General features: G+C 43.6%; 1 protein-coding gene across 3 annotated transcripts in view; it reads right to left on the reverse strand.

The window, feature by feature from the left end:
* Positions 1–2,159: 2,159 nt before the first annotated feature.
* Positions 2,160–23,529, reverse strand: part of EIF4E2 (eukaryotic translation initiation factor 4E family member 2) — a 30,185-nt gene continuing 8,815 nt past the window's right edge. The window contains exons 4-8 of one of the 3 annotated variants that reach the window (XM_055346266.1): positions 17,638–17,742; positions 15,896–16,048; positions 15,662–15,798; positions 8,875–8,952; positions 2,160–2,686 (exon numbers count right to left, since the gene is read on the reverse strand). In XM_055346266.1, the coding sequence (XP_055202241.1) occupies positions 8,907–8,952; positions 15,662–15,798; positions 15,896–16,048; positions 17,638–17,742 (441 nt within the window). In that variant the 3' untranslated portion in view covers positions 2,160–2,686; positions 8,875–8,906. Of the gene's footprint in view, positions 2,687–8,874; positions 8,953–13,663; positions 13,930–15,661; positions 15,799–15,895; positions 16,049–17,637; positions 17,743–23,529 lie in introns of those variants that run through there. The other 2 variants (XM_055346267.1, XM_055346265.1) reach the window with 2 other exon arrangements.

The raw sequence follows: 23,529 nt of genomic DNA on the forward strand, positions 1-23,529 counted from the left end.
TGACACTGATGGAGCGGCCACAATTACCAGTATCCCCACTTTCCTGTATTAAAGAGTCCACAACTTGGTTCTTGCGGATATTTTCCATTTATTACTGCAGTAGACAATTGCTCTGAAAGTGCAACACCAAATCACTTTGTCACAGCCTCTGCTCCTCTGCTGACAAATTCTTGGAAGTTCATTCTTGGAGCACCGTGGACCACAAGCTTCTCTTGAGGTGGAAATTTATTGCCACTGCCAATGTCACAGGAAAAAAACCCACACACATGAATAGCAAGATCAAATGAGAAGAGCACTGGAGGGGAGGAGGGGCCAATTTCAAATGGAAAACCCAGCAGAGTGGTCATGGGGAAACAGCCCACCTGTGCAAAGTGTGGAAGGGGACACCCCATCTCCTGGCACCAACCTACATCAGAGAGGTCGGCCTGCCGTGCACCTTGCCCCACTTTGCCCCCAGAGTAGATTGATACCATTGCCACTGCTGTGCCATATGGCAGTGTAGCAGAGGCCCACAGGGTCAAAAAAAAAAAAAAATGAGAGGACCCCTCAAGCTAGTTTGGAAAATGGGTGGTTTGGCTAAATTGATTCCTCACCTCCCACTCTATAAACTGCTGGGTGAGCTCTGGGGGTAAATCACTCTTGTTCTAACCAGCAGAGGATCAGCATCTTTTGATGGGAAAAGATAACTTTCAAATACTGCAATGACAAGGAGGAAGGGAAACATGAGCAGCTCTAGAAAACACAAGAGATTTGAAAATCTGAATGAAAAAAAAAAAAAGAAAATCTGAATGAGACCAAAAAAAGAAAAAAAAGAAAAGCGCAAAAATATGAATGTGAACGATACACCTAAGCACTCAGCCTGGCTGAGCCCTCCCTCCTGAACGCATCATACACATACGCACCCGCTCGCACACACAACAGTCAGGTAGGTGCCCCACGGAGGGCAAATCCAAACGTCTGCTCTTTGGAATTCTCACGGCAAATCTTGAGTGTAGGCAAAAGTGAAGCCCTTCCTGGGGTCTAGACAAATACTCAGGAGGCACCTTTGCTCCCCATTTTAGCCAATGTTGCTCCTGTATTTGCCTGAGCCCTTCACAGTGGTCTGGGCACTACAATTCATTCTTCATACTCGTGGAGTTTAAATCACTGCTAGATCTTCTTAAGCGATCTAACATCACCTGTAATGGAAGCACCTCCCTTTTGGCTCCTGTACTCCCGTTCTTTTGGGAAAAAACATCCCAAGACAGTGGTAATTAGAAGGTGTTCAGGAGTTGGAAAATAGGAAGAGAGTAATATCAATACAGTAAGGAAATGCCTGTTACTCTCATATGACTTCTCTGAGACCAGGCAGCTACAGCCCTGGCCTTCGAGGATAGGTTTTAGGAGAGACCTTAATTTAAGGTACTGCGATCTTTGCTCACAAGAGCCAAGTAAGACAGTGCTCCTTGGAGGTTGCTGTAGGACTCGTACTTAGTACTTCTCTCAACCCTAGGTGCTCTTTTGACTTCTCTGACTTCAGTCCCTCTGGAGTCAGGTCACCCAGCTTCTCTGATGCATGACTGGTCATTTTGAAAGCGTGCTTGCAGTGGCCTATCAGGTTTCCGTCCAGGTATTATGGGTCGGCACACATTCACGAGTGTGTCTACCAGTTGATGAGGACCAAAAGCCGGTTTCCTCAGCCACTGCAGACAGGCACAGCCATGCAAAGAAAGCCACCCATCACGGTCACCTTTTCTTCAGATGCCCATTTCAGGATCTTAGAATTTACCACATTAAGTGTTAATACCGGGTGACAACAAGCTTTTGCTTCCTTTCCTCAATGAGGGTCATGCAAGAACCCACAGAAACAGGCTGGACACACAGGCCCTGCTCATCTGGTTGCAGACAATGCCCTCAGCTCCAAATCCTGCACTTGGAACCGCTATTATAACCTAGCTCCTAATCACACTGGATTCTGCTCCAGTTTCATTTACCAAGGCATACCTTCTAAGCCGCCTCAGTGAAACCAGTGTGGCCCACTGGATTAAAGTTCTAAGTGCAGCAGTGCCTAAGAAGAAAGAGTCCCACAGGAGGGAGGACTGGAGGGCATAAGGCAGGAGACTATACAAAATCAGTAATACATTTTCAGAAAATGGTGGGCTTGGGGGAAGAGAAATAAACAAGATGTCCCAATAGTTTAATGGCAGAGCTAGAAGAGAGCATTTATAGCTATTCCGGGACTCTCCAACAGAAAGCTTTTCCTGGATGCACAGACATTCATAATACTGATAACTCTCAGTCGACAGCTCTGGCTTGTACACGTGGTCACGATGCCCTCCATACAGCAGAGAAGAGCACAACAGAACGCCCGACAGGCATCTGACAGCACACAGCAAAACGAAAGGCTGAACTCCCCCCCGACAAAACCCCATTAAAAAAAAAAGTTTGTCTATTACAAAGTCACGTTTTCTGTTTTTCCGCTTTATAAAGTCAGCGATGCTGGAGGGTGTCTAGCGGAATCCGTCCTCCAGGAATGAGTGCAAAAGGGGAGCGCACGGCTCAGGGACGTCCCTTCAGTGAGCAGATGGAAGGACCAGCTGGAGACCAACCATCCATTTCGGACAAACACACATATACAGAAAAGGATTATTGCCAGCTTGTGTACTTTCACAATGTGATTTTTGTATTTCGAAAGCTTGAATTGTCCCTGAAAGAAAAAAATGGGAGAGAACAGAACATTCAATACACAGATCTTCTATAGGCAATGACACACATATGGGGCAGGGGCAGGAGGTAGGGGTGGAGATCTGAACTCAGCAGCTAATCTAATGCCAAAGTAGCAAACCACCTCCCAAGTCCCTTCAAACACTTCAACTCAACTACTTCCAAGAACCAAACACTAGAAACCCTAATACCTGGCAAAAGGGCACCAATTAAATATGATTATGGCACATTCACTCAATGGGACACTTGTGCAGCTTTAAAAAATAAGCCAAGGAAGCTCACCACTAATATGGAAAGCTATCCAAGAGAAACTGAGAAGGTACAGAATGGTCTATGTATATAGTACACTACCTATTGTGTAAGTGGGGGTTGGGGGAATAAGGTCATAGTTAATATTGCTTGTATGGGCATAAAATCTATAAATAAGGTCATCTTACAAGAAACCAACAATAACGGTTACATGGGGCAATGGAGGGGGCGGGGGGCACAGCAGAAACTGAGCAGATGGAGTTAGAGTGGGAAGGAAACGCCTTTTTTCTCACACGCACAATGCACACACACACTTAAAATCAAATGATGTGATTTTTTCATGTATTCAAAAAAATCAACTAAACAACTGAAAACCTCTTGGTTGAAAACTTATAGCTCCTTATAAAAGGATATTCTACGAGGTGAAATCTGAGTACCACATACTTTAGACACTTAGCTGTAATTCTTGAAAGAGAAGCATGTATGTATGCAATACATGGTAATAAGACATGTCCTCTTAGTTGCCTTCTATTGGATGTGGAGAGGCTTGGCCACCGACCAGAAACCTTTCCTGTTCCACACTGGATATTCAACAGCATCTTAGCAGTTTCACACTGCCATTTGAATCCCACAATCTCAGGGCTGGAAAGGGCTTTAAAGGTCACCTCAACTGCTGTTCTAGCTCAGAAGTTGACTTTAAAGTACCCGAAATTCTAAAACAGAAATTCTTATTAATCTGATTTTTGAGTCATTATTTCCCTTTAGTTTTAATGGGGTATTTTAGAAGCTTTAGCTTTAACTGACCCATCTTTAAATTGCTACAATTTATTGGGGGTATGGCTATTGGTCCAGAATAAATATGAAAGAATATGCTTAGTCTAGACAAATAGCAGTTTCCAGTCAGCAACTGGCTAACAGATTCTCCTCCATGACAGCGGCAGGCGGCCCATAAATAACAGCCCTCAATACACAAAGAGAATGACTATTAAACAAGTAGACTAAGAGGGGAACCAGAGCTGGTATAGGTGAACTGGGAAGAAACTGAGGTTATCTCAACACCCACTAGTATTTTTATAACCGACAGTCATGACCATGGAGCTCATTTATCAATGGCTATTGAGCATTTTGATGATTTCCACCTAAGGAGGTAGAGACCAAACACAAAGAAAAACTTAATGGGGTGATCATCTTTTAAAAAGGACTTTCAAAAGGACAGATCCCACTGAGGTGCCACAAGTAGCTAGCAAGGGATGAGTAAGAACGTATCCGATCATAAAACAGAAAAAAAAAGCCGGCGTAACTGCTGTGTGAGATTTCTGAGTCCCCTTGGGGATGATGTACTACTGAGACTGCATGTCTGAGAACCCCTCTAAAGTGATTAGGAAGGAATGGTTTGCTCTGTTCCATTTCTTCCCTTATGTTGCCACGTCTATCTCCACAGAGCAACCAGATCACAAAAGTCAATCAGCAGGGAGAAATAAAATGAGTAAATAGAAAGGCAGGGTGTGGGACAGTAGAATCACAGAATTTTCTGACTGTGGGAGAATGATCTATTTGGGAATAAGAGAGCTGGCAAGCAAGTGTCTCACCCTAGCCCTTTCATCTGTTCAGTGATGGAGGAGAGAGCTTTCCAGACAAGTCATCACTGTAAGCAGGTCACCTTTATCTTTTGGAAGAGTCCCTGTACTGTGCTGGGGTTGGGCCACAAATTCTCTCTGTGGCAGGTAAAGTAAACTGAAGAGCCTATAATACTTTCCCATCCAGATATTTAGTATTTATTCTAAATATTTCTGTTGTCTTAGATCTCTTCATGGTCAGAAAATCTAAGGAGTCACAATTACTCTAAGGTTTATTTGTAACGTGAAAAGGAGAGAAGAGTAAGGAGCCAGGAAAATCGAGCTGAGCTTCTCAGAGTCTGATATAAAGGAAAACAAAGAGCAATGAGAATGGGTGACAAGCTCCTGACAATGACAGGCTGCTGGCAGCTGGTGGCTCTGGTCCAGCTTAAAAGAAAAAAAAAAAAAAAAGGGAGCTGAGAACAACTCACTGCGAAATTCACTCTGAGGAATGTGTTCACCTCAGACCAGCTGAGAACTAATCCACAGGTCAGTCCCTTGCCCCCGGCTACAGTGCCAGAGATTAGGATACAGAGAAAGGAAGGAGAAAGACAGGAAGTAGCAGAGGTCACAGGCAACTTTAAGTATTTTTTAAAAAGATGGGCTTCTGTTCTTTTAAAAGCAAACTATAATTTAGAAAACCCAGAGTGAGTTCCTAAAAGCTAACCCCTCTAGCTACCTAGCAATGCTGTGAGGGTGCACTGGTGACTGGGAAGGACTTTCTGGTGTTTCCGTTTTTTCAATGGTACAACAGATCTTTTAGAAGGAAATAAGAACATTGTTACACCCTCATCTGCGAATTTATGTAAAATAAGCAGCTGGGACTGGGTCCAGGGTATTGATTTAAAGGGGCTTTTCAGACATCAGTTTTTCCACTCTATCTTCATTTACTCCCAAAGATTTTACCCCCCAGGACACAGGAGCTAAAAGACCTACAGGGCTAGAGAAATCAGAAAGACCTTCTCTACTGCAGGACTCTTTCTTTGTCCTGGTCGTGGGGGCTCATGAATACCAGCGTCCCATCTAGACTGCCTTCCAACTTCAAGTTTCTAGGCATTTTGGGCAAAAGGACTGCCCAAATACTCTGAAACAGCTTTCTAATCTACTCTGCCTCAAAATAATCACCTTTCTTGTCCTTCTAAAGAAAAGGACACGTTCCAACTCTGGGAAGAATATGCTGAGGTAGAGGTTGGCTCCTGAGTGTGGACAACATAGGAGAAGGTGGTTGGTTGGTTCCTCAAAGGAATGCCTCTCTGTTCTGGCAGGAAGGTGTCCCTGTGCTAGTGCCTAGCAGGGGCGGCACAGTGGTTCTGGGGCCTCCAGGGAAAACTGGGAGCAGAGCCACTGACTAGGAACCCTAGTGGACTCTCCTCTGGATGGGGATGTGAGGGTACGCTCACAATTCAGCCTATAGGCTTAAGTACACACAGCCTTCAGAGGAACATTCTCTGGCTGTCAGCTGTCCAACCCAGGCCAGCTCTGGCTTCCTCCTCTCTCTCTCACTGCATATGAAATAAAACTACAAACCCCTCCTGGTTCAATGGAGGCAAGTTTCAATCTCTAATCTCCCACTGAGTGCCAACTTCATTCCCCAAATAACAGATCACTGCTCTGTGCATGTCAGCCCAGGCATAGAAGTAACCCTAAATCCTCCCCAGTAGCTAATTGGGACTTCTACTGAAGCCACGGTTAAAAGGGCAATACTGATTTGTAATGCAGATCAAATGAAACAGTTCTAGAACACTAGCAGCTATATGTAATAGCATAAAATATCAGATAAACTGAGAAGTATTTGTGGTTCAAGAATTACTTAAAAAAAATTACTTGGGGTACGTTGGTGGCTCAGTGGTTGAGCGTAGGCCTTTGGCTCAGGTTGTGATCCCGGGGTCCTGGGATCGAGTCCCACATCAGGCTCCCCGTAGGGACCCTGCTTCTCCCTCTGCCTAGGTCTCTGTCTCTGTGTGTCTCTCATGAATAAATTAATAAGTAAATCTTTAAAAAAAATTTTTAATTACTTAAATAGTTTTTATTTCTCCCCAGATCACAGTCTACTTGGAAAAAAGTGGAGAGGCTGAGGAGCTACGAATGGGAGGTACTGAGGAGCTATGAGTGGAACATACTCAGCCTCTTAGAGCATCTCTTCCAGGGTTAAGATGATAGAAATGAAATAGGGAGTCCTTTTCAGGTCTTTAGGACAATGAAGTGAGTCGACTTTTTTGTTTTTACACTAATACTCCTCTCAGACTTCCACGTGCCATGAAAGCCATGTGCTTCAAGAACACCTAGGGTCCACCTGACTGGCTCAATCCATAAAGCACCAGACTCTTGATCTCAGGGTGGTGACTTTAAGCCCCACACAGGGCATGGAGCGTACCTTAAAAAAAAAAAAGAAAGAAAGAAAAAGGGGAGAACACCTAAACTATCAAGTGCTCATGAAGTGCTTTCTTCATCTACCATATAAAAAAAGATACAGAGGCAACAAAAAGAACAAAGAGACTGCAAAACGGTGATGATACAAAACATGTTTCTGAGGTAATTCAAAGATATCCTTCCCGAGGGATTCAGTGTTAGCGAAGGAGGAGGGAATCGTTTTTAAATTTCCTCCCATTCTATTTCAGTTTCATTTTAAGGCTTTTTCCCCCCCTTGTGGAACATAAGATGCTATTGATTTTTAAGGATCCCATCATTTTATGTACTCTAAGCAAACACTGTCAACTAAACTATGTTAAAATTTTTAGCACATTTACTGTAAGCACCCTGATTTTAGTGACATTAAAACAAACAAAAAATCTTAGAATAATATGGTAATGTTATTAAAACAAGTCATTATAGCGCCAGGCTCCTGAAAATCTTATTTTGCATCCTGCAAATCAGTGGGGCTGTTATAGCCCATGCATGTTTTTCACCCCTCCTTGTCTATACTAGTAGCCACATGAGAATCCTGTTGACTATATTTTACAGAGAAACCTTGTAAGTACCCTGCAATTTAAAAAGTCTAATATTGGGATCCCTGGGTGGCGCAGCGGTTTGGCGCCTGCCTTTGGCCCAGGGCATGATCCTGGAGACCCGGGATCGAATCCCACGTCGGGCTCCCAGTGCACAGAGCTTGCTTCTCCCTCTGCCTGTGTCTCTGCCTCTCTCTCTCTGTGTGTGTGACTATCATAAATTAAAAATAAATTAATTAATTAAAAAGTCTAATATTAATTAAAAAATTTAATTTATAAGAAAGGAATTAAACTGCTAAAAAAGGCATGTGTGGCATCATTCATGCGTGCAGGAATACTGGGACTGTTTATCTACAGATCATTCTGGCTCCAGAGTACTCAGACACTGGGCCACCTGCTTCTGTCCCTCAGTGTCATTCTCTCTTCCTGTCCATCTGAGGGATGCAGGTCTCCTTCTCTTGAAAATGCTCATTTCCTTCCTGGGAAGGGGGAGATCTGAAGCGGCTACTACAGCTGACATGTTCTGCTCCACTTTTAGCAATTCTCTCTCACACAGGGATGGGGGTGGCTTGGGGGTGGGTGGGTGGCGGTAATGTCCAGGAATATGCTCCCAGGGTAGGCATATACAGACACTTTCCTCTCGTCCAGGATCAACTGACCCAGTTACCCAGTTCCCTCTGCTAAAAGACAGACATGGACTTGGCACTCTCTTAATTAAAATACATATGTTCTTAAAGTGAATGTATCAGTGGACCCCGCCTTCAATTTCCCAGGGCCTCTCCCTGCCAGTAAGCATGTGATGGTCTAGTGACAACACATCCTGCAGCTACCCCAGCTCACTTTCATTGTGAAACCCTCAGGTTCTATCATTTTGCTCACAACCAACAAACACCACCAGCAAACAAGAACCATACCTCTCACCTAACCCACACCGGAACCTATGGAACTGCCCTGTTAGTCCCAGGACACTGCCAGATGGCTTAACAATGGCCACATCTGGGTAAAAGACAAAGGATCTGTGGCACATTTAAAATCATGAAATAGCATCAGAAGAGATCCGAGACATTTTAGTCTGGGGAGCCTCACTTTCCCAAGTGAGAAAACAAGGTATAGTAAGTTAAGCAATCTTCCCAGAGGTTCACCAGGAGACAGGTGACCCAGCAAGGATGATTCAGTGGTTTTAGACTCAGTGCTTTTCTCTGAGACTGTGATAATCAGTCAAAGAGGACAGGCTGGAGTAGGCTCTATGTTGGGAGAGGCAAGGCTGGCAGTAAATGGGGAGAGGGCATGTCCTTGGGAAGAGGGGCCCTATGGCTGAGAGGTATGTCACAAGGTTACAGAGAAGATAGATAAGGCCCTACCCTGAGTGTGAGAGACAGAGGGGAGCGTCCGATCAGCGGCCGCTGCTGTTCACCAGGCCATGAAACTCCTCCCAGGCCCTGGCAAACCAGAGACAAAAAACACAATAGCACATTCAGATCAACAGCTTTTAAACAAAGAGCACAGACACGATAACCCCACACCCCACTTCAGATACCTCAAGGTCGAATGGAGCCCAACAGTACCTGGAAGCACAGTGGTAAGGCTTCCCACCTAGACTTTCCACTCACATTAGCAGTGGTAGCCAGTTCCTCTCCGGGGCAGTTGGCACTGCTCCCAGCTCACCCCCTCTCACTATTCCCTCAAGAATTTGCCGATCCTTCTGCCTATGCTTCAAGTCTACTGGGGAGGCCATGGAGGTCAGAGCTAAGCTCACCCATCCCTGGAGACACCTCTAATCACTGGGGCAAAGGAAAGAGGCGCTTTCTGCCTTGGGGGCATGAGGACAGGTGGAAGAAACAATTTTTTTTTTCATTAGGCTTCACCCTGTGAGTAAAGGCAGGTACCCAATAGCACTATGATGTCTGAAGATGCAATGAGGCAACTATAGTGCCCTCTCTGCTTTCACATTTCCCACCTTCTGACCCTTCTCAACTCACACTCCAAATCTGTATCAGGTCCCATCTGTTTCTGGAAATACCCATATAACTTAACTGTATAGGTCACAGCAGTTTAACATTTCTAGGGATCAATGCTCCTTATAACTTTCATGCCAACTAACTCGATTTAGTAATTGGGGTTAGGAAGGGATAAGAAAATGACTGAGAGGTATGTAGTCTTTCTGGTGCTGTTCCATGAAGAACAAGTCTTTGGGGACTGCTGGCCAAAACACAGGAGGAAACCAGATCTCCCATACATCCTGAAGCCCTGAACCACCTTGAGTTGACTCAGAGAAGTTGAAGTCCTATCTTTGTGCCCTAGCTACTTTTCAGCCCCATTAGGACAAAGTGCTTGGTCTGTTCTCCAGGAAGTATATATATAAAATGGACAATCTGGTGCTTCTAAACAGAAAATTCCTTATCGGCAATTATTCCAGTCTCTGTTTAAAGGGATGACAATACCCAGGGTGACAACATATTATGTCACTCACTACAGGTTTAATATTATGCCCAACAGAATATACTTCATTACCAGGCCTTCAACAGGTAACTTTTCTTTTCTTTCTTTTTTTTTTTTAAAATAGGGAGGGATTAAATACAGAGACCTGGTATGACAAATTCCTTTTTCCAGGTAATATTTATGCCAGTTTTGTTTTTCCCTCTTTTGAACAGCAGTAGCAATTAAAAGTTAATGATCTACCTCTTAGAATAAGAGATATAGATCTGTGGTTGATGGTTTCTTCAGAGAGTATTACCAAAGCTACTCATATATGCTAATTTAATTGAAGAAAAATGTAAGACCGCCAAACAAGCGTGCCAGTCTTTGTCAATTCACAAACTCAATGTCCACAGCAAGGTATCTGTTCCACAGCCCTTTCTGGAGAGGCGGAGAGGCGGTGAAGCGGTGAACTTCCTGAGTCCATGAGTGACATCAGAAGGCTATTTCATTCTCCATTCCAAAGGTAAGGGTAAAGCAAGTCCGATGCTTGGGCAGTGGCCTAGGAAACCCCTCTCTCCTTCTAATAGATTTCAATTCTATTTTAAGCACCTTAGGTGCCAACAAGAAATTACATGGCTGTGTTGAAGCTTCATCTCATTTATCCTTTTGTTTCCAGAAAGGCCTACTCTAGTCCAAACAGCAGTTTTCTGTGTGTTAAGAACCTGCAGAAATATAGATTTCAGAGTTCCCCCTCTAATCCATTCCAGTATGAAACTGCCCTCCCATTTTCTTCAGAAGAATCTTCTTCAGATGCTAAACCTCAACATGAAGAATCTGGGTACAGAAATTTCCTCACATGGATTCAGTAGAAATCAAACAGTTGGTCACAGTCACTGGAACAATCACTCTTACTCTTGTAGGCCAATGCTTGGCTAAGAGGCAAATTAACTACCTAAAGCTGGATTTGAACATCCTAGCTATTCTCCATCTGGTATCCCAGGCATTTTATGCAACATTAAAAGTTGGTTCTTTTAAAGGTAAAGAAAGAACAAGTTAAATGTTAGAAGTGTCATATGAATAGAATTTCTTAAAAAACAAAACAAACAAAACAAAAAAACAGAGCCTATAGGGAATTCTCAACAGATTCAAATGACAGAATGACTAAGAGTCCTTTAGAGACCACTCTGGTCTCACTTACCAGAAAACAAATTCAGACAGCAGAGATCTCATTTCTGTGTAACTGAACTTGCCTTCACCCTGCCTAAAGCTGGGTTCACAGCCTTGGGTTCAGCTGGCCCTTGATACTCAAGAATGAGTGCAGCTTCCTCATATTTTGGGCTTTCTTTGCTTCGAACGTCAGTATGGGGGGAACATTTCATAAACGCAAAGCCAGGCCAGCAATTAAGCTGGTTGTGACTCAGTGCCACCAGGCTATGATTCTGATTTAGCCAAAACAGGAGAATGATGGTTGGTTCTTGCCTACAAAGTTCAACGTTTAAATACAATGAAATCTAGAAATGGTAAAGCAAAGTCCCCATGTTTGACCCATCTCTCCTCTAGAATAAAATAATAAAGAGAAGTCACCTACCCTCAACTTCCTCTGCAGAGGGGTCTGGTCAGACTCCCCAATACTGTGGCCCACTGAAGCTGGCCCTGTCTTCCCCTTTTCCATTCCAGGCCAGACGCACAAAGGAACTCAATGATACTATTCCAAAGAGGAATTACCTCACAAAAGATATTGCTGCTTTATGTGGCTCTATGCCAAGTTTTATCCTGGTGGTCCCCTGGTGGTTGCAAGTCTGGCTGCATTATGAGATTTCTCCTCAAAAGAGGATACAGTTAGTTACTTAATGTTTGCAAGGACCCAAACCTATGAAACCTCAACTATGATTGGTCTCATAAAAGGAGCCATGCGCCTGAGCTAACAATCAATTTAACAGGTTTCCCATTTCTCAATGGGACCTGCTCACCCTTTAGGGGCGGAACTATTGGCAAGAAACAAGGATAGGAGGCAGCAAGTAGGAATCCCCTCTGCAGTAAAGCAGCTCACCACATGTGGTATGCAGCAGCGCTGGCCTCAGCTCACCTAGGAGTGCAGCAGGAGAGGCCGCAAGCATAGTGTGATTAGGGAAAGGCTGGAAAAACCAAATAGTTGAAAAAGGACATTAAAAACTGGGCTGAAACAGCAAGGTGAAGAAACGGGACTGAGAAATCTAAGCCACTCCTAGTAAAATGCCCCTCACTATTTCCAGCAGCCCTACTCTCCAGAGAACTTGCAGGAGAACAAATGTCAGCTCCTCCTTCCTCTACTTCCCCTGAATCCTCAAGTCCTCGGAGTTGCTGCTTCTTGGCTTAACCAAAGCCACACCTGTGGGAGAGCCACAAGGACTAGAACAAAGGAGAACAGCTCTGATGTCTGTTCACATTTGGCAAAGATCACAGGGGCCTCTGGGTGGGTTTGGTGCTTTCTGATCAACTCTTACTCCGGATGGAGGCATCAAGCTTATTTCGTGGACCAGTTATATAGCTGAAATTAAGGTCAATACATGTAACATAATATTGGAAGGGAAAAGGGAGAAGGCCACCCATAGAAGGTAATTTTTTGACAAATGCTGAAAATATAGAGAACAGGCATTTCCATTTGCCAAAAAATCTCCCATTTTCTAGGTATCCCAACCAGTTTTGGATATGCAATAAACAGAGGAACAATGACACAAACACCTCCAGAATGTTGAACGCTAGTCCCATTGTGTGTTCTGTGAGATCCTGGGCCACGTGCAGACCGTATAAGCGCAGGGTGTTGCTACCAAAATGGAATAGCCACTTTGGAAAACTCCACATTACAGCCATAGCCACCTTCAAGATGCTATTAGGCAACCAGACCTAAAGTTCTGCAAAAATTGTTTATTTTTGGTTTGGGGAGTAGCTCATATGAAAACTTAAAGTAACATGAGGCCTGCTGAAATTCCACCTGCAGGTTGCCTAAAGGGCACACTGCAGCACGTACAAGCCAAGTTACAAAGCATATGAGGGGCTGGTATGTGCTACAGTCAGATATCCTAAGGAGCAAACTCAGACAGGATGAAGACATTTCCCCACCCCAGATCCTAATGCACAATAACCCTGGTGAACTGGGAGAAAGGGAAGGGCTAGAACCCTGAAACCTTGCAAGCAGGACTAGCTCAAAGAGGAAGAGGATTTGGCTCTAAATGGAAAACAGAAGGGAGAAGGCTGGCAAAGAGCTCGTAGCTTGGGCAGCTCTGGCACAGTGAGAAAACCCTGTTAACACAAAGCGAGGAAACTACATACACACAGCCACACACAGAAGGAAGCAGGGCTTTACCTCCAAGCAAGAGAGTTCTTTGAAGTGAAGGCAAACAAAGTCAGCAAAGCAAAGGCCAAGGATCCCCCTTTCCAACTGTAACAGACTTTCAAGCTGAATTCTAATCAGAAATCATTCTGTTCTGGTCATCAGTGTGACCAGATGGGAACTACAATTCAAGTACCAGAAAATGGGGTCTCATTTTGAGAGCGAGATATCACCTCATTATGTCAGACCTCAGCAGAACTGGAAAAAATATCATGTGACACTACAATGGGCTTATGCAAATGAGGCTGCATTCCCCAGATGGCCCTCCATGGAGAAGTCTGTGCCATTCCTTAATATGGTGACAGTCAGTCTGAAAGGCCACTTCTTTGATGCACCATAAAGAGCGAGAGCATGAGACAAGCTAGTTTAGCACCATTTATTAAGTGATCTCAGCTGTTGTTGTAGCTGCTGTGTATCAGCCTGTTCTTAAAACATAAAATGCTCTTCCAATTCCTCTTGTCCAGGACAGAAGGATCTTCCAGGTAGCACGCCAACAGAACAAGAGACTCCGATGATGCCAGCTTCAATGATGGTGCCATCCAGAGAGGGAGAGGGTCATGGCACATTCAACCGCGGCTTCCAGAGGTTTTGAAAAAGGAGCCTTTGGGGGCCCAGCCTGCCTGGCATTCTAGTGGAAGTGCAAAAGGTGGGCACATTGGGAGAGGAAAGAGAGGGAGACGCGAGGGAAAGTAGCATCTGGGACTCAAGGAGGGTTTCTGGTCCCTGTGGCTGTAGGGCTGGAGTGCTAGGCAGATCTCTTGATAAAGCAGCGAGCAGCAGACTAAGGCAAAAAGCCCACGGGCTCTCCTAGACTCTGTAAGAACTTGTTCACATTTCTACAAAAGTCAGGAAGAATTGCCTCAGGGTATTAGAGAGGGAGAACAGTGGAGGGGAGAGTTGAAAAATACCTCTTTCCCTTTCCTATCCAGGTAAAAGCTTGCTTTTGTGGGGATTGGGGAGGTGGTGGGGGGCATTTGGGAACCTTGACTGTAAGAGTCCTAGAAAAAGTAGGTGTAGACCTTTCCAACCTGGACCATGTCTGGCTGGAGGGCAGAAACTATTCTCTTCCAGAATGAAGAATGTGGGAAATCTGCCTAGAGAAAAACAATGCTAACTCAGGAGTGCTAAGGCAAGCAACCGGGGCCACGGCTGGCTAGTAACTGTTGGTGTTTACGGAGGAGTCACAGCCAGCCATGTGATTGTGGACCAATGCTTGTGGCAGTGTTCCCAGTAAAAAACTGGCACTTGGCTAGTTTAAGCCAATTCCACCCACAACGTTATCTGTAAATGCATGGGAAAAAGATTCCCAAATAGTTTGCCTGCTGAACACCATCGCTGGGCTCATTACTGGTCTTTAATAAGAATAACATGATGAGGATATTATTACTAATGATGACGATGACAGCAATAATAATACTTGGCCCTGCAATAGCATTCTCCACCTGAGGACGTTCAATTACAAAGATTAAATCAGCCTCACAACAACCCTGTTAGATAAAGTATTATTATCCTCCATTTTACAGATGGGGAGACTGAAACAGAGTGGCAGAGACTTGCCAAAGGCACATATTGATACTGGAGTCAAAGGAGAGAGTTAAACCTCAAAGTCCTGACTCCTAGTTGGCTAGCTCTACCTCTAGTTTTGAGAAAACCTGACAGCCACTCCCCACAACTTCTTCATAATAACCTGAATTTATTTATGACTTTGGTCACTGAAGGAGCAACCCTAACCTATGATTCCAATTTGTGGACATCCAATTCTAGGTACCCCGAGTCCTAGGTAGATCGCAAAGCTTACTTCCCCTTAGATTCTACTCTCACAAACGCACTATTCTGCCTCCTCTACAATTTCAGTTCTACACACAAGGAAGTAGAGTCATCATTTCCGATAAGAAGTCGATTTCCCAGGACAAAGAAAACAGACTGACACTAACAAGTTAAAAAGACATGCAAAAGTGGGGTGAGGGGCAGACAGGGAGGAGGACTGGACTATTCAGTGAAATTATCCTTAAAAACAGCAAGAAAAAGAAGATCGCTTTGTCTTTCATTTTAAGATAGTGGTTAGTGAATGAAAGACAAGACAGCCTGTGTAAATGAAGCAAGCCCAGGCAGTGCAACTGGGATTCTGCAGAATTCTGCAGAAGGGCTCTCTCTGATACAAAGCGCCCCAAGTGTAGGTGGGCAGGGAGCCTCACCAGCAAACAACTGCTACAAGTGGCCAGAAGCACTAGAGGGGAAGACTGGTCTGTCCCTTCTCCGTAAGTCAGGCTCCTGTACAACCACATATCCCTCTGGGCCCAACTAAGGACCTATTTCTGCTAAGCTTAGGGACATGCCCCCCGAGCACCCCCAACACATACTTGATGCTGTCGGTGTGGGTTTTGTACTCCATAATGGTGTTGGGAGGTAGGTTAAGCACTCGCCGAAGGGTATCCCGGATGCGGGCTGTGGTTGCTTGGTCACTGGCAGTCTTATTCCATATTGAAATAATGTCCTCCTACAGGAGGAACAGAAGGAATCGTCAAAGCAAACCAGAGGAAGTGAGGAGAGCAAAGGCAATACAGGAAACCAGACCTGCCCATGGAGTGGCTTACCTGAAACCGGACAGAGACCACAGCCCCACAGATCTCCTCCCCAACCATGAACTGTTCCCCCAACATGGCCAGGATGAGATTCTCCCAGCAACGGGATGCTAAGCCCTTCCGCAGTCGAATAATCCACTTGCCACCATTTTTATTTGCATCATCCTGTACAAGAAAGAAACCATTAAAGTTAAAATGTGCTTTCACAGGTCTTTACTTTTACATGATAAAAGTCGGCAGGATAAAAGCCAAGTGTCCCTTGAACACTGAAGTCTTGTCACCTTCCAGTTATTCAACTTTATAGGAAAAATGATGGTAGGACAAGGGAGACAAGAAATGGGAAAAAAAGAAAAACAAGGTGGGAATCCTTGGTACAAGCCATTACAACAAATGGCTAAACTGACCCTTTAAAAACAATTCTCTCTCTTTGGAACTATTTTAGGAATCAAAATGAAGCGATGTCAGATTTCAAACACAGATTATTCCTCGCTTCATTCACTAAAAGTTTCCCAAGTGTCCTGATATCTCAAGCACACAGACATAAAGCCACAGTCTCTACCAGACCCAATCTAGTGGATAAACCAGAGCAGTACGTACAGTTGGAGAAGTGTTGCTGTACCAGAGATACACTACGTTAAAGAAAAACAAGATAGAAACACTCAGGAGGAAACATTTAAGCTGGGTCTTGAGGGATGCCCAGTTAGGCAAGTAAAGCAGGTGAAGGGCTCTGCAAGCATCAAAAAAATCATGTGTGTGTACACAGTGGTTCGTGTGTCAGGGAGACAGGCAAAGAAGAAGACTAGCACACTGAAGGGAAGGCTGAGGCATGCTGGGAGATGAGGCATGGAGGGTAAGTGAGTGCAAGAGCACATGAGCAATGCAGAGCTGCAAAGGGCCTGTAGTTAGGTGTGCATGTGTGTTCACATTTGTCTTCTAAAAAAAAAAAAAAAAAAGGGATCTCTGGGTGGCGCAGCGGTTTAGCGCCTGCCTTTGGCCCAGAGCACAATCCTGGAGACCCAGGATCGAATCCCACGTCAGGCTCCCAGTGCATGGAGCCTGCTTCTCCCTCTGCCTATGTCTCTGCCTCTCTCTCTCTCTCTGTATAACTATCATAAGTAAATTAAAAAAAAAAAAAAAAGCTGGGATCCCTGGGTGGCTCAGCGGTTTGGCGCCTGCCTTCAGCTCAGGACGTGATCCTAGAGTCCCGGGATCGAGTCCCGCATAGGGCTTCCTGCATGGAGCCTGCTTCTCTGTCTGTGTCTGACTCACTCTATCTGTGTCTCTCATGAATAAATAAATAAAATCTTTAAAAATAAAAAAAATAAAAAAATAAAAAAATAAAATGAAATAAAAAATGCTGGCATCAGAATAGAAGATGGATTACAGCAAAGAGATCAGAGCTCAGCTCTGGGTCTCCAACTACTGCCTATAAGCAAGCTTACTTTTTACCAGCTTCTATCACATGTACACTACAGTACTATATCACATACATGCACAACCAGTTTGATGGGAATGGGGTAATTAAAAAAAAAGTCCTTTAATGTTTTTATAATGCCATTTTAGTGATATAAACAATCTCTGTAAACCACGGACACAGACAAGCAATGACATCAGTACCTTTTCCAAGGCCCTGGCTCTAAGGATATACCAAATAGTGATGTAGCTTTGAGGCAAGATTTTAAATACTTTTACTCTTATTAGGGAGAAAAAACCCCAAACAACCAGAAAAGTGATCTGAGATCCTCCATGCTTACCTCCCACATGGGCTTAATTCCTTCTTTGAAGAGATGGAAGTCACTGTGGCCTGTCAGGTCCCCAGGACGTACCATGTGGCTATAAAACCTCCAGAACTGCTCCACCTGTAGAGAGAAGACCCCAGAGTACAAAAGATGTGTCTTTTCTTTTTCTTTGAATATGACATTTAAGAGAAGACAAACATGGAAGACACTTTGCTACAGACTCTACTTTTTTGAAGATAAATTTTCATTTGGGGAAGTATGTGGGAAGGAAAGCACGTTGTTTATTGATACAAGAATGAGGGTTATTTTTTTATTTTTAAAAGATTTTATTTATTTATTCATGAGAGACAGAGAGAGAGAGAGAGAGAGAGAGAGAGAGAGAGAGAGGCAGAGACACAGGCAGAGGGAGAAGCAGGCTCCATGCAAGGAGCCTGATGTGGGACTCGATCCTGGGTCTCCAGGATCACACCCTGAGCTGCAGGCGGCACTAAACCGCTGCGCCACCCGGGCTGCCCTGTTTTTTTTATTTTAAGATTTATTTATTTAATCATGAGATACACAGAGAGAGAGAGGCAGAGCATAGGCAGAGGGTGAAGCAGACTCTTCACAGAAGCCAGATGCAGGCCTTGATCCCAGATCCTGGAATCACGACCTGAGCCGAAGGTAGCCGCCCAACCGCTAAGCCACCCAGGCATCCCAAGAATGAATTCTTTAGGTGAAAAATGACAGCCTCAGCCTGGAGTCCTAGTTATAGAAGCTCCAGGATAATCACTGCATGCTAAGAGGACCTTGTTTTACACAGTGGAATCCTTTTATTTTATGTTATTTTATTTTAGTAGGCTCTATGCCCAATGTGGGGCTTGAACTCATGACCATGAGATTAAGAGTTTCCCATTCTAAAAAAAAAAAAAAAAGAGTTTCCCATTCTAGGGACGCCTGGGTGGCTCAGGGGTTTAGCGCCTGCCCCTGGCTGAGGGCGTGAGCCTGGAGTCCCAGAATTGAGTCCCTCATCGGGTTCCCTACATGAAGCCTGCTTCTCCCTCTGCCTATGTCTCTGTCTCTCTGTGGCTCTCATGAATAAAAAAAAAAAAATCCTTAAAAAAGGAAAGAAAAAAAAAAAGAATTTCACACTCTACCAACAGCCAGCCAAGTGTCCCAACACAGTGGAATCCTTTTATTTTTTAGGTATATTAGAGTGCCACATAACCTTAGCCTGAATGTATCTTTTGAGAACCAAATCACTTTTTAAAAAATACAATACGGGAAAACAAAAAACAGTATGATTAACTATAGTCATTATGCTGTACATCACATCCCCATGAAGTCTGATCACTTCTCAATCAAACACTGTTACTGGCAGACACAGCTTTAACTACAATGCATACAATGCATATATTTTTGTTCTGTTTGGCTACTAAGCAGAAGCGATAGAACCAACCACATGCATTACTCTAAACATGGAGCCCTTTGCTAAAGCCAGAATAGTCAAAACCAAATGGAGCACAGCCTCTCATACTTAGGGTTTAAGTCCCTCTTCTTAGCTAGAAAATTTGTTTCTCCTTGTCCCTCCTTCACAATCCTGTTAGAAAACTAGATAAGTTTCTCTATCAGATTCATGCTTATTCCTGATCATCAAGCTATTTCCGATTCACTCAGCAGTGCCATGATAAGGAGACCCTACTCCCTAGTCCTTTATAACTCAAAGGGGATACCCACAAAATACTGGCTAGTGAAGAGGCACACTTTTTTTTAATTTTTTTTAATTTTTATTTATTTTATGATAGTCACACACACACAGAGAGAGAGAGAGAGAGAGAGAGAGAGAGAGAGGCAGAGACATAGGCAGAGGGAGAAGCAGGCTCCATGCACCGGGAGCCCGACGTGAGATTCGATCCGGGGTAAGAGGCACACTTTAGGAAGAAAGGAAAAACATGGAATAGTGTGAAGACAGTGTTGGGATTTGCCAACACATCAATGAGGAGGCTCTAAAGAAACACCCAGAAAGACACAATAATGTGTAGTTAAAAATAGGTACTGAGTAGACAGAGATTCAAGTCATACTTCTAGATGTGGAGCGCAAGTAAGAAGAGACCTTACACTTTATGAAGCGGCTGTTCCTACAGTTCCTTAGAGAACCGGTACATGGGAACTGTCTCACATTACAAAGAAGTCAGGAACAAATGCCATCCATAGGAATTTGAAGCAGTGTCTCATCTCAATAATTGCTATGTTTAATTGTATACAGTGACTGGGGAAAGTAAGTGGCCATATGTATCCAATGAGCAATCATCTTTTTCCATTCTGACACAGTGGGAAGAAACAAAATATACCCACTAAAGCCTGTGGCTCATTGTGAATTAGGAATTGGAGGTAGGGGTGGTTAGGGAGAAAGTATACCAGCAACCCACAATTCCCTGAACAAGTACTGCTTTATTAACAATTTATTCTCTCCCGGGGATCCCTGTGGTGGCTCAGTGGTTTAGCGCCTGCCTTGGGCTCGGGGCGTGATCCTGGAGACCCGGGATCGAGTTCCGCATCGGGCTCCCTGGATGGAGCCTGCTTCTCTGTCTGCCTGTGTCTCTGCCTCTCTCTCTGTATTTCTCATAAATAAATAAATAAAATCCTTAAGAAAAAAAAAGGAAGTTCTTTAAAAATAATAATAATTTAGTCTCTTCCAATTTTATGGCCAGACTACAAATCTTACAGTTCCAATCTTATATCCAAAACACGAAGAGATGAGGTAAACAAATTGAGAAATACGATTAGGCTTTAAAAGATTTTTTCTTCTTTCTCTTTAGGCAATTTTAGTTTTTGAAACTCCTCACTGAAAGCAAAAAAACAAATGTTCAGACTCAGAATGTGGAGCTGCACAAAATACTTCAGAAATAATCTTGGGAAGCCTGGGTACCTCAGTTGGTTGAGTGTCTGACTGACTCTTGGTTTTGGCTCAGGTCATGGTCTTGGGGTTGTGTGACGGAGCCCTACATTGGCTACTTGGGGCTCTGAGCTCAGCAGGGAGTCTACTTCCCCTCTCCCTGTCCGTTTGCCCCTCCCCCCAGTCACAAATATACTCTCTCTAAAATACAATCTTTTTTTAAAAAAAGATTTTATTTATTTATTAATGAGAGAGACAGAGAGAGGCAGAGACATAGGCAGAGGGAGAGGCAGGCTCCCTGTGGGAAGCCTGATGCAGGGCTAGATCCCAGGACCCCGGAATCACGACCGACCAGAGCCAAAGGCAGATGCTCATCCACTGAGTCATCTAGGAGTCCCTAAATTAAAATCTTTGGGGGAAAAAAAAAGTCTCAACTAGGTTTCTCATTTTATAGTTGAGAAAATGGTTTCAGAACTCGCCCTGCCCTGAGTCCAGAACCAGAGCAGATGAGCCATATGATCCCCAAGTCCACTGCTCTTTCCATTTCAAGACACTGCCTTCTCAGTCACCCTGACTTCAAGAACTTTGAAATATGGTCAAATACTAGAATTAAGGAGCACTGAGATATACTACTTTGGATTTGATAAAACGTTCTTAAATGTGATTATTTCTCTGTAAGGAACCTAACATTGTTAGGCATTTCCTAATGCCTTGAATTACATGACAGTCAACAATGAACATTGTGGTCACACACCCACTGAGTCTGGAAGAATGATACCCTAGATGCTGCTGCCGATGCTGCTCTAGTTAACTGAACATTTATGCCAAAAGAGAGGCACCTGGGGGGGCTCAGTCAGTTAAGTGTCTGTCTTTGGCTCGGTTTGTGATCTGGGGTTAAGCCCCACTTATGGAGCCCCATGTCATATGGCTCTCTGCTCCCCAAGTCATATGAGCTCCCTGCTCCCCATGTCATATGGGCTCCCTGCTCAGTGGGGAATCTGCCTCTCCCTCTGCCCCTCCCCCCAACTCATGTGTGTGCTCTCTCAAATAAGTAAAATCTTAAAAAAAAGGGGGGGGGGGAGAAAACCCTTTGTGCACAAGTTGGGTAAATTCATATATAACACTTTCTTAAAAGGAAAGAAAAATGTTAGAAATATTCACAACTATCCCCCAAATAACTATACAGAATTCTGAATAAAAACTACCCCCCACCCAAGTTCAGTCTTCTCTGACCCTCTGAGCACTCATCCAGTTGTTCATAACAAAATGGGCTGCTATCTTCCCTGTAATGTCTAACATTCCCACATGGCAGGTCAACAACATTTCTGTGATAGATTCAGGAATGTTAGAAATGCTCTGATATTTTTAAAAGCTTATTTCTATTGTTTCCTTTACCAAGAATTCCTTTCTTTCATATCTCCTGTTCAAAATTTTAAGTTCAAGGTTATTTTATTCATATATATATTTAAATTTATTCATTTTTACTTTAGTAATCTGTATATATCCAACATGGGGCTTGAACTCTCAAAACCAGGAGATTAAGAGTTGCATGTTCTTCTGACTGAGCCAGCCAGGTGTTCCTTAAGTCTAATTTTAAGCCCATCTGCTCCAAAGAGGCTTTCCCCAAGTTGGAATTAATTCCTTCTTTCCTTTGAATTTCAAGAGCACTTTAGCCATGCCTTCCTTTTTAAATTTTTTTCCAAAGATTTTATTTATTTATTCATAAGAGACACAAAGAGAGAGGCAGAGACATATAGACAGAGGGAGAAGCAGAGAGAAGCAGAGACACAGGCAGAAGGAGAGGCAAGCTCCCTATAGGGAGCCTGATGCAGGACTCCATCCCAGGACTCTGGGATCACAACCTGAGCCGAAGGCAGAAGCTCAACCACTGAGCCACCCAGATGCCCCTAGCTATGCCTTCCTTATAGCACTTCTGTCTCCCTGTATTAGAAATCTCTGAGAATGACTTATTTCTCTAAGGGCAAGGTCCTGATTCATTTTAGAACTCTTACGGAATTCATTCAACAAACATTTCCTGAACCAAATATGCACCCAATGCACAAGCTCTTTTTAGTATTTCAAAAGAGCCTATATTTACCAGTAATAAGGGAGCACAGGCAGGCACTAGGCTGGCTCAATCAGTGGAGCATGCAGCTCTTGATCTCAGAGTCATGAGTTTGAGCCCCACACTGGGCATGGAGCCTACTTAAAAAAAAAACAAACCAAACCAAACAAAAAAAAAAAAAACAGGGAAGCACAGCTAACTAAAGTAAGATCCTTGCTTTGGGCTGAAACTGTATCAACTCCACAGAGTCATCAGATAATCTGATTATCAGATATATATAAACACATACATACATATATATGATTAGTAATAAACAGTTTGTCTAGTAAGCAACATTAAAAAATATTAGAGACACTTGACATGCACTTTGGTGTAAAGGAAGAGTGAATGAAAGAGTCTGTACGGGCTTTGGAATGTGGCTTTTACAGCCTAACCAACCTGATTGTAATCCGGGCTCCTCCACTTAAAGTAGATTATGACTGGCTTGATACTTTTGACCAGATACTTAATCCAAGTTTCACTTTTCCTTGCTTGTGAAATATGGATAAATATCACTAATCTCATAGGGCTATTATAACGATCTAAGGAAATTACATCAAGTGCTTATTACTGTCTTTCTTCTTTACCTATTGTAATGTTTACTATCTGTTATAGTTTCATTTTCCAGTGTCTACACTTTATTTTTTTTTCTTTTGATTTTATTTATTTATTCATGAGAGACACAGAGAGAAAGAGAGAGGCAGAGACACAGGCAGAGGGAGAAGCAGCCTCCATGCAGGGAGCCCGATGTGGGACTTGATCCTGGATCCGGGGATCACACCCTGAGCCGAAGGCAGACACCCAACCACTGAGCCACCTAGGCGTCCCGTGTCTGCACTTTAAATAGGAAAAAACCTCCACAAATTTCAAGAAAATAACAAATCCATTTGATTCTGCCCAGAGATCAAATGTATATAGCACATAGGAA

Source organism: Nyctereutes procyonoides, unplaced genomic scaffold, assembly GCF_905146905.1.
Source record: "Nyctereutes procyonoides isolate TBG_1078 unplaced genomic scaffold, NYPRO_anot_genome, whole genome shotgun sequence".
NCBI classification, from domain to species: domain Eukaryota; kingdom Metazoa; phylum Chordata; class Mammalia; order Carnivora; family Canidae; genus Nyctereutes; species Nyctereutes procyonoides.